Source organism: Aquarana catesbeiana, linkage group LG04, assembly GCF_042186555.1.
Source record: "Aquarana catesbeiana isolate 2022-GZ linkage group LG04, ASM4218655v1, whole genome shotgun sequence".
In the NCBI taxonomy this organism is placed as follows: Eukaryota; Metazoa; Chordata; class Amphibia; order Anura; family Ranidae; genus Aquarana; species Aquarana catesbeiana.
This window is the reverse complement of record NC_133327.1, coordinates 392,476,338-392,488,496: the sequence shown is the minus strand read 5'-3', so window position 1 is coordinate 392,488,496 and position 12,159 is coordinate 392,476,338. Positions and strand designations below refer to the sequence as shown.

At 36.6% G+C, this 12,159-nt stretch overlaps 1 protein-coding gene across 1 annotated transcript; it reads right to left on the bottom strand.

The window, feature by feature from the left end:
- Positions 1-317: 317 nt before the first annotated feature.
- On the bottom strand, positions 318-11,861 carry GJA1 (gap junction protein alpha 1). Its single transcript, XM_073627172.1, has 2 exons — positions 11,683-11,861; positions 318-7,004 (listed from the first exon to the last, which is right to left on the bottom strand). The coding sequence occupies exon 2, from the start codon at positions 6,986-6,988 to the stop codon at positions 5,849-5,851; it is 1,140 nt and encodes a 379-aa protein (XP_073483273.1). The 5' UTR covers positions 6,989-7,004; positions 11,683-11,861; the 3' UTR covers positions 318-5,848.
- Positions 11,862-12,159: the final 298 nt, after the last annotated feature.

The following is a 12,159-nucleotide window of genomic DNA, read 5'->3' as shown; positions in this document are numbered from 1 at the left end:
TATGCCTTTTTTAGACAATACAATTTCTATTAGTCTTGAAAATGGCAAGAATTGTTTTGCATTTCATAGACTTCAGTGGGGTTTGGATAAAACTTTCAGACTATACGATGGGTTCATAGTAATGAACTGATCCCTGGCCAATTTGCTTATCCCTAGTGGTCAGTGGTTAAATGCCCTCTTCTATTGGTGTTCAGTGAAAGTTAAAGCAGGTACTCTGCATGGGTGGATTGGAGTTCCTCTTTAAGTATTCAAACCACTAAATTATGTTTTTATTTTATTGTACTTTGCAAGAAAAAAACACAACTCGAGAACACATATTACTAAAGTAAAACTTTACTGTCTAAATTAAAAACTTTGGAAACCATATGTTGATGATAAACCATGACTGCATACATGCAATAAAGCTGAAATCAACAGTAGTTGTACTTGACAGAAAATATGACATAGGTTTTTTTTGTCTGTATGGTAAATAATTTTTTTTCATAATTATTTATAGTAAAACATTACATCTGGATCTTTATCACTAGATGATGGCACTGTAATTTGCCAGTAGAGATGGTTAACCCCAGGTGCTGTATAACTGTTCACACAGCAAATTTAGCAGATGCAATGTTTTTAAATAAATAAGTTATATGTGTTTTGATGGACAAGTATAATTCCAGACTTGCTCGCATTCTGAAAAAATCCCAGTGCAAATATTACAATGGTTGCAGCAACCAGTCCATAATAAAATGTACACAATTAGTCTTTTAAGGGTAATGAATTTAAGTCTACAGTACAGGATTGCAATTTATTTCACAATTGTGAGCTCTTTAAGAGGGAAAGAAAACCTTCCAAATTGTTATTGTTAAACATATATCAGTATACCATTACTTGCACAAGAATTGTCTACAACTATTACCTACTATATTGTAGAAAATGTCTCCATTGTAGGCTACACAGCTGTTAAGAGAGTCAGGTTTGAGGAGTATGCTAAATATGACCTGTTTATATTGATATCAGTCAATCATGTACCACTGTACCTAGTGCACCCCACAAGGTAAGGGCTTGAGATGGTAGTCCAAATGACTGAGAATCATGAATGAGGAGATGGGACTTCTATCTGCCATTCAAGACTTACAAATTTGAACCAGTAGTTGTGGGCTCCAATGTCCATTCTGACCTGATGTCAGCTTACTGGGAGTCACTAATCTGCCAGCACATTTAGGAAAAAAAGGACACCCATGAGTAAATGGGAAGGGAGGTGGACACTTAAAGCAGAAGTAAACCCAGATTTATCCGTTTTAAAAAGTTACATTTGTCGGGAATGTAACTGTAATATTGAATGTGCTCTCAACCAAACTGTCAAACCATCCAATGGCTGGTGTCATAACTGATCAAATGTGCAGCATCATGGTAGTTGAAGATCAAACAGAGGTCAAGATCGCAGCTTCCTTGGCTGAAAACAATATGAGGGTTTACTTCCACTTTAAAGGAGAAGTCCAGCTTGAGCTCATTCTGCTGGGCTTTCCTATGGATTACATGAGTGCAATTTGTTTTGCAGCCCTGTGACCCGTTTTCAGCAGAGAGCGATCTGAAGTCCGCTTTCTGCTGATGTCACCAAGATCAGTTTAGGCACCACGTCATCCTGACTCTGGAAGTCTGGATCCGCCAGGTGCCTGGACTGATATGCTTCTCAGCCTCTGAGCGAGCTGCTGAGATGGCCGCTCCCCTCAACAGCTCAGCACTCCAATGAGCGTGGAGGAACCGAGCAAGAGAGTTGCTGCTCTCCACTCAGGGAGGTGAGAGAACCAAGCCATCGGCAGTGTTCGGTGGCTCGATTCTCAGTGAAGAGGCGCCGGGGGACAGATGCTGCATTGGACCGAAGCTGCATCCACCTAGGTAGGTATGATTATGGGATAAAAAAAATCCCATACGTCTCTTAAGCTAACATGCTTAAAAATATAGATCTGTAAGGGTTTATGTATGATATATTTAACATGTAGGATTCTCATCCTATCTGTGAACAGAGAGAAGATGAACCTCAATATATTATAAAAATATTACTTGCACTGGAACTAGTGGTTCTTAGACTTTTCAAAAGTTATGTTAACCGACCAATGTAATACACCAATATAGTACATTTGTGCCTATTATATATTTTGAAAAATAGCCAAGTTTGGTAGACTGTATTGTTTATGGCACACTGATATATATTTATCAGCATCTAGAAAGTCATATTTTCCCCCTAAAGGCACATCCAGCTAAACAAAATCATGTTCCAGCGCTAAGCATTATTGTTAAATTTCTCACATAGAAAACACTTAAAGTAGATGTTCAGTACTACACTATCTCTATTATTCAAGCATGTTTTGGTTACTTATTAAAAATGAAATCATTTAAGCCATAAATCTATTTCTCTCACTTAAAAACACATAAAAGAACAACATGAAAATATCACATGCCAATCATTCGTATCCTAAATAGAATACATTAAAAAAATATGATTCTGAATAATGAAAATTAAAACTAAACAAGCAATAAACAAATGCTTCAATGGCACAACAAGGTAAACACCATATCATCAACTCTTCTCTGAGATACACATTGCTTTATCAAGCATGCAAAACTCTCTTAAACAAAATCTAATCATATAGTACAAAACAGCTGTGCTGTATCTGGTAGTTAATGATGAGCTTTGATCAGTGAAAAAAAAGGCCTTTACATTCTAAGTGCAAGGACCAAAGTTGGTAAACCACAGAAAACATTCAGAAATAATCTTTTATTATTCTGGAAGATTGCAAAAAGATTACCTCTGACTGGTTTCTAAGGGTTACTGAACAATGTTGTTTTTTGCCCTGTGATATGTAAAGTCAAATGAGAATGGCTGCTTACAGTGAGTCAGATAAAGATTTATTTCAATATAAATCTTTATCTGTATGGTAATCCTGACATAAGTAAGCATTAAGTGGTCTTAACAAACCATTAACACTCTTTGAGTGCCACTATACATACACATAAAGGGTCTCACTGCTAAGAAAGGCCTACTGGGGTTACAGGTCTCTCTATTCAACAAACAGACTGGCAAGCCAGTGTGCCACCATGACTGGCAGCTTAAAGTAAACCTATATGAAGGATATCCCAATCAAAGTAAAAGTAACACAGTACAGCACACATTGCAATGTGCTTTTTTCCTATCCCTTTCAGGGTTGTCCTGGTCTCTCCCAAAAGCACTGTGCAAATGTTAAGTTTATGAAAATTAGAATTTGCATAGAACTTACTACCTCCTAATTTTCTATGAACAGTGTACAAGTATATCAATGTCCCACTTAGGCACCAAACACTGAAAATAACATGTAAAGGGAGTGCAAAAGTGTGCCTATGTATGAAACAATCAGAAACCATGCTTGTAAGTGTAGACACCTTACGATGTTTCATTAATGTCTCACTCCTAAATTGACAAGTTTATCCATAGTGCATGTTTACTTTAAGTTGTCTTTTGGCACTTAGCAAGAAGAAGAGCTTTGTTTGCTTAGTTAACATGTGATTCAGCAATATAATTATTACTGAATCCCAGCTTCTGCAAACCCAAGTCTTTTGACTCAAGTTTTTATTGAATCCAAATTACTTTCATGGTGGTATGTAAAAGTAAAAAAAGGCATCAATAAAAAGAAAACACTTTATACAGCATTTTGCAGATCTATATCGTACCTCATTTTTGACCCGCTAGTATGTCTGACATTGTTACAACTATAGATAATTAGTGCAGGCACTTGTCTATGATCACTTTAATTACATTGGTCACTATCAGTAATGATATGTAAAGAATGTGTATAAGTAAAGGAAAACCATATATACATAATTAATTTTCACAAAAATTAAATATAATGTATCACTAGAACTAATCTGAGACATATCTGAGAATGCACTGTAGGAAATACATTCAGAAACCAAACAATCATATTCTGAATAATTTCCTTTTGTGCTACTGCTGTCAAAATAGCATTATCAGTCCAGAACATAAGCATGAAACTGAAATATGTGGTTTGTTTCAAGATAATAGGGTGCATAAGAACAAACTTAAGTGAAAGGTTTAGAAACTTGACCATAATAGGACTAACAATTTTTACCATATCTAGGCGTGCAACAACAGGTCCTGTTGAGTGGACAGTTAAGACTTGGAATGAAGAAATGTTCATTTTCTTTCCCTCATTATGCCATGGAGGAGTAGTTAGGCATTGATGACAGGTTTAATTAACCATAAGGACATGGCATGGGACCCTAGGTCATCTTTTTCAGTGGGCACCAAATATATTTAGCTACTCCTTATACTATAATGCTCGAAATTATTAAATGTATTTAATTTTCAAATTTTACAATCAAGTTCATATTAGTAAATAACCCTTAGCATATTTAAAGTGGGACTGTGTTTTAAAATAAAAGCATACCCCTGTTGCACACACCTTTATAAAGTAATATGCAGGGTTTACATCCCATACTCCCCATATGTAATAATGGGGGATATGTATTTTTTTTCCATTTACATCTTTCAAAGGCACCCATTAAATTGCATTATGGCAGAATGGGTGGATGTAATACCAGTTTCTACCTGCAGCAGCTCAGCAGATAAATTGTGTAGTTGCAGCTCCTGGTCTGGTAAAAAAAAACATTGGCTTAGATTCACATCTGCGTGGGGCTTTTGTGGCTTCCATTTGCATAGGCACAGCAGCCCTTCATTTGAATGGGCTGATGCACCTGCATTTTACGCAGGGAAAATGTGGCCGCATGGAACTGCGATGCATTTTCCTATGTGTGGGTGGTGCTATTAAGAATAAATGGCACCCCTACGTGTCTGCAAAAGAGCAGTGCATTTTGGCTGCAGGTGCCTGTGGGTGCAAGAACACTTACAATTTACACCTAGGAAATAGCCTGGAGGGAAACCTCCATGTAGCTCTTTGTAGGGGTCAGTTGTTGGAATCCATTTTTAGTTTAAAGTAAGATAAATCTTTCAAATGTATGTTTTTTAAGGGCTAAGGAATGTTTATGCATTTTACTTAGTGTGTGGGTTCACATTTAAGGAAATAGGGATCATGATAACAGCTACCAAAACATTGACATTTCAACTGCTTTTAGTAACTTGTTCACAGTGATGGCTAAAACTAAAGTGACTGTTGCAGAAAAAAGGGACAGAACATGTGAAAATTAAATTCAAGCAAAACATTCTGCTAATTCCTTGAAAGAGAAAAAAAATATTTCCAGATAGTGGTAATCAAGGCAACGTGTGCAATGTATACTTTGTAAGTCAACTTTTCGGTGTCAAATTAAAGGTGCTATTTCTAGAAGATGTCATTGTGCACCAGCTAAGTGTATTAATAATGGGTTGCTTTAGTTAATTTATTTAAAAAAAACAAATCACTCACACTAGACACCTTGAAAAATCACTGCTAAAAAAAAAGAAAAAAAAAAACTCCTCATAGTGGTCCTAGGCTCTGTTTCAGCCACAATATGGCCAAAACTCTTCCAGACAGTCAGAGTATTATTTATCTAGCTCACAAGATATCCCTCTTCTTATTCTAAGAAAAGTAGCCACCAATCAGGGCTGTGATACCACAAATTACATGAACAGTTCTTCTTGTGTTGATGAAAACCAGACATGTTCATGATCTACTAAAACCTATGCTATTTCTGATCTTAAAGTCTTTTAGTACTGTAAGGAATGCAACCCACTACTTAGACATCAATATGTACCTCCAACATAAAAAAGTACTTGACAAAAAAAGTCTTTCAGTCTTTGAAATCTCTGCTTTGAGACTGTGAAGCATCTCCTCCACTGAATAAAGTTTGCCTTCTGATAAGCTATGAGAGTTAATTAAATCTCCAGGTCATCGGGTCTTGGCCTGCTGCTTGCATGGCTACTTGCTCTGCTTGATGGTCTGTGGTCCAGTATACTGAGAGGCTGCATTTCATGCCCTGCTGGCAATTTTTTTACATTCTGGTGTTCATCTGAAAAATCAAATGGCTGAGCGTGAGTGTTTGAAATAGTGCTTCCAGCTTGGCCCATCCTGTTTTGTTCTGCACTGTAATTAGCCCAATTTTGTTCACTTGCTTGCTTGTTATAATTACGACAAGAAGATTGGTTTCTGTCTTCAGTAACAAGCTTGTAACCTGGTGGTGACATAGGTGCAGTTGGAGAAGCACAGTTATTGAAATAAGCATACTTGGGGGAGCCACAATCCTTGGCAGGATTCGCTGGATGATTTGTGGTGGCATAGGGGTCCCTCTTTCCTTTAATACCATCCTTGGCACTTTTAAAAGCAACATAGAACAACTCAATAATGTTTAAAGCAAGTGATACTATAGACACCACCAGCATAAACAAGATAAAAATGGTTTTCTCAGTGGGACGAGAAAGGAAGCAGTCAACTTTATGTGGGCACGGAAATCTTTCGCAGGCATAGATAGCTTCTAATTTGAACCCATAGATATACCATTGGATAACAAGGAAAGCAACCTCAAAAAATGATTTAAACAGAATGGTTATTACATAAGTACGAAGTAGACCACCACGCATCTTGACCTTTCCATGTTCTTCCAAGCCATATTTGAATTTCTTTATTTCAATTTGCTTGAGATGCATGTCCACATTTCCTCCATCATTCTGGACAACTTTAAGCTCTTCTTCTTTTCGGTTCAGTTTTTCTTCTTTACGCATCAGATAAAACACATGTGCTAAATATAGGAGTGTAGGTGTAGAGACAAATATAATTTGGAGAACCCAGAATCGTACATGAGAGATTGGAAATGACTTGTCATAGCAGACATTTTCACAACCTGGTTGTTGGGTGTTGCATCGGAATGCAGATTGTTCATCACCCCACGCAGACTCTACAGCAGTACCTAATAACAAGATCCTGAAAATGAACAGGACTGACAACCACACTTTCCCTCCAGCGGTGGAAAAGGCCTGCACCTTATCAAGGAGTCTTCCTAAGGCACTCCAGTCACCCATCCTTAAAAGCCGTTACCTAAAATAAAAAATAAATAAATAAAAATAACTTGCAGTAATAGTACATGTAAAATCCCAGTATTTGTTTTCACTTGCATTCTGAAAATATTTTTTTTAATGTTTAATCTGATCAACTTCTGAATAGACCAAACTGGATACAGTTAGTAAAACATTACCAAGTTCTTATGGGAAAAAGACAAGTGCTTTTTAAACTGAAAGGATGTTCACCTGTTCTGTTTATGTTGTAAATTATGCAAACTATATTCATTATAGGGCATCTGCAATGTGAAAAGTACTGTACTGAAAAGACTGTGGGGACTGTTACTGCTTGCATGCAACTACTTGTCTTTTTGTTTCTATGTTTCTTAAACATAGGCAGGCAGAATCAGTGGGATTATCATACAACAGATAATGATTTTCATAGTCAGAGAGAAAGACACAGAGATGTAATGAGAGAAGAATGGGGGTAGATCAAAGATCAGAGATAGAGGATTAGAGGAGCAAGGTAATTGGAATAAGGAATAGATGGTAGTGCAGAGTTGAAGAAATTTAAACATGGAAAGAAGAAAAGAAAGAAAAGAAAGAAAGAGTATACTGTAATGAAATAGGGGGGGGGAATGAAAAGATGGTGAAAAAAGACAACTAATAGATAAAGAGAAAGAGTGGGAGGGAGAAATAAAGAAAGAAGTAAAAGTAAAGAGGTATGCCAATGAAAGGATAAAACGATAGACATCAAAAAGAGAGAGGGAACAGAAAGGAGAAAAATAATGAGAGAGGTAGAGAGAGAAAATAAAAACAGAGAGCAAGAGGAGAGGAGTGGAAGGCAGAAGAAAAGGAGAAGGGGAAGAGAGGAGAGGTGAAAGCAAAGGAGAATGAAGGAGAGGTGATGAGAATAGAGGAGAAGGGGTGAGAGGAGCGGGGAAGAGACTTGGGGAGAAGAGAGCGGCAGAGAGCAGAGTTGGAGAGAGCACAGTAGGTTAGAGGAGAGGGCACGATAGAGGAGGTAAGGGAAAGGGAGGAGAATAGTTGAGAAGAGATGTTAGAAAAGAGGCAAATGGGTAAGAGAAGAGGGCATGAGGGGAGGAGAGTGGAGGAGAAAAGAGGTGCGTAAGAGCAGGGAGACGAACAAGAGGAAATACAAAAAAGGTGGTTAAGAGATAAAAATGGGGAAGAAGAAAAGAATTGTGGCAGAGTGAGGATGGCAGCAAGTAAAGGAGGAGGGGTATGAAGTCTGTCATTCCAAATATCTTATGCATGAATTATTCACATTTTATGAGCACATGAGGAACATTTAAAGCACGTTTCTTTGTTCACTAAGAAATAGTGCTTGCATCTTTGACTCATGTATGGATGACTGCTCCAATGACTCTAAAAAAAGAAAAGATTTAATAATGAAGTAAAGAATGCTGAATTTTCTCTTTCAGGTTATTTTGTTGACCTTAGGACTCCAGGGATCACATTAGTATTCTCATTATATTATTAGTTAATCGAAGGATCAGTAGAATCTACTTCTTGCATATAAAATGAATATATCACTTTACCAGGGTAAAGTGCATGAGCTAAAATGTTTAAATATATTTCCTACATCTCACTTTCTGTGTTGTTTAAACCAAAATAAAGATCTACATGAGTCACGATCTAGCACTAAGTTAAAGCAATATTAAACCCAAAACCAAAAATGTATATTGCAACTTGCCAATCATTAGATGTGGGTGGCTGCATTAGTTTCTTTTCTTAGGCTTTTCCCCTGTGTTTTCACCTGGTGATCTGGCCATTAACATACCTCCTGAATTGGAGTGCCTTCACTCTGGATGAAGGAGCACAGAGACACCTTTGGAAAGCAGTATTGTCAGTCTGGCGGAAGGGGAGTTTTAGATGTACAAGCAGATTTAGATACACTAACAAACTAAAGCCAAACTCCAGCTTGCACTGCAGTTACACAAGCAGTTACAGCAACAGTTTTTTCTCTTTTTTTTTCTCTTTGGACAAAGGTTTTACATTAATAAATAAAAGCTGATCAATGTAAGCAGCCTTTGCAGAACTACAAGTCCCATGAGGAATAGCAAGACTCTGACAGCCACAAGCCTGACACCCAGAGGCAGAGGCATGATGGGACTTGTGATGGCATAGTTTTGCAACAGCTGGAGGTCCGCTAATTGCATATCCCTGGTCTAATGGATACATTTGCAGGAGAGCCTGTTCTGTTGAAAAACAACAGACTTACTGGCTGGATCACCAGGTGAAAATAAGGGAAAGAAAGTCTAAAAAAGAAAACTAAATGCAACCATCACATCTAAAGATTGGTAAACTGCAATATAATAAACATTTGCTTTTGGGTCATACTGCTTTAATGTGTCACCAAACACAAAACCTTAGACATCGTTCATTATAAGGACCACCATATCTGAAAACTGATAAGTTCTTCCTCAAATTAGAAGATACAACTTTTAGTATATTATTTTCCTTTATATATCTCCTGTGGTATTTAAAGATGATACTTCATGTTCCCTCAAAGAAAACAACTGTCTGAAATCAGACTGAACTAATTACTCCACTGCTGATAGCCAGGAGGACTGCCACGTACAACAGAGCAGCGTAGAGATAGATAGATAGATAGATAGATAGATAGATAGATAGATAGATAGATAGATAGATAGATAGATAGATAGATAGATAGATAGATAGATAGATAGATAGATAGATAGATAGATAGAAAGAAAGAAAGAAAGAAAGAAAGAAAGAAAAGAAAAGAAAAGAAAAGAAAAGAAAAGAAAAGAAAAGAAAAGAAAAGAAAAGAAAAAGAAAAAGATAAATAGATAGATAGATAGATAGATAGATAGATAGATAGATAGATAGATAGAAAGAAAGAAAGAAAGAAAGAAAGAAAGAAAGAAAGAAAGAAAGAAAGAAATAAATAAATTAGGAGAAGATAAGATGAAAAATAATCATACCTTAACTAATAATGACAATGTAACACCTCATCATATGTATATATGCAGTGCACTGTTGCAGTTTACCAGGATAAATTGTGATTATGTGCTTGTTAAACATTTATTCAGATTTCAAGTAGGTCGTATGCATGTTTGAAATTCTACATTGCCCAATGCATTATCACTACCAGCTTATTATCAAGGCTCAGGGGCCCTATGGAAATGGGCCAATATTTAGATTTTTGATTTTTTAAGAAAAAAAAATTAATAAACACGGTAAAGTCTGGTAGTTTCAGTAGTTGAAAAGCAAAGTATGCTTAACAGATGTTATAATGGCAAAGCACACAGAAAAGTTCTGAATTGTAAATGGGAAGCAGTGGGTATTTGCATTGCAATGTGCAGCTTGGGTCTCCTCTCTCATTACACAGGACAGCAGGGAAATGTGGGCATGACAGCCACTTCCAAATGAACTTAATAACTGCTAAATCTTACTCAGCGGGATTACTGACAATTAGTGCCTGAACACAGTAATATGAAAATTCCAAGTTATGCATATTCTCACTTCAGGCATCTATAAACCTGGATCAGATTTGTTAAAAAGCTGCTGTACAACAGCAAAACATGCACGTCTGTTTTTGTTTTGTCCTAGTTTTAAAGCTGGTAAAATCTAATTCCGTACAAAGTAAGGCAAGTATCCAGCTCTTAGCAGGAGCAGGAGAAACCACACAGTAGGTCAAGCATATAGCTTTAAATAGAGCAAAAGAAACCACACTGTAGCCATGATCTGAAAAAAAAAAACGCTGGCGTATTACCTGAGAAAACTTTGTGTAACTGTTCCTGAGACTAACCCAGTTTATATGAACATTTTTAATTAAATTCAAAGCAAAGGGAACAGTAGAGTGCTGTAACCCATAGCAGCACACAATGCCTGCTTTAGGCAGTGCTGTTAACATGAAAGCAGGCTTCTAACTAGTTGCTATGGGTTACAATCTGTCAACTTTTTTTGAAAGAAATATATTATCAATGCTAATTTTTTAGGATGTGAAAATGCACTCTCAGAAAATAAGTAGAGATCACAATTATATCCACTTTCTAACAGCAAATTAATGCACATTGCATATTAATTAGTTTGAAAATAGAAAGCTATGCCATCAACATGTTAGCTTTCCTATGCAGAACTGCAGAGTTACAAGTTACTGGTATATATTCTTGTATAGTAGTCTTCCCTTGGCAAAGCTGTTTGTAGCATCATCAGTAGTTGGCACAGTGCTACGGTGTGATGTGGTTGATCACTGCCAGGATACAAAACAGCCAGGAACAAAATGCAGCTGGCACACACAGAATGCCCTACATGCCACATATATTCTACCATGGCAATATATATCACTAAGAACATATTGTTCATAAGCGTGATACAGATATTCTATTTCTATTACAAAGTTATGTCAAATATACATTTTCAGACAAGTAAAATGTATTTTATGCCAGCCTTGGTAGCACCCAGGGGAAAAGACAAATCCCTTTAATCCTGAGCAATCAGAGAAATTAAGTGAATCCTTTTCCAGTGAATTACACTGGTCCATTACTTCCAGTAGACTGTAAATGGCCATTATACATGTTCAGCACTGCCATATCAACTGTAGCAAAAGTCTTTACTGTAGGAAAAGTTTCTTTCTGAATAAGTGGTTTACTCTCTCTTAAATATAAATCAAATCATTTAAAGTTAAATAACGTAAAGGCAAAGGGTTTATAGGAGCCACACAATACCTTTCTTGTCCAAAGTGCTGAAAACAAACTCCAGGGAGTCCTTGGAGAGCAGCGTGAAAAAGTGACAGCGTGTCTTTTTAAAGTTTAAAAAGCCTTTTGCTGACTCCAGACTTCCTTCTCCCAAAGAAGCTGTTGAACTTTTTTTTCAGCTGACTCTATCAAGGCTTTTAAAAAGTTTGCAATGTTCAACTCCACCTACAGGATGGACAGCCTGGACAGAAAAGGGAGGAGAAAAGAAGGAACGAAGTGATTAAGGAGTGAACAATATTAAAGTTTAGAAAGAATGAGTAATGAGACAAGAAAGTTGGAGAAAAAGAATCACTGTATTTATTATAATATACTGTAAATACCTGGATGAACTTTATTGATTAAACAATACAATAAATAAAAAAAAACGAAACTAAAAAATAAAATAAAAATAAACATAAGATCGTAAACTTTTCCAAAAAAACTGTTCATGCCTAATGTATGTAGAGT

Coding starts and splice junctions, on each gene's coding strand:
- GJA1 (XM_073627172.1), bottom strand. CDS start 6,988: ATGGGTGACTGGAGTGCCTTAGGAAGACTCCTTGATAAGGTGCAGGCC.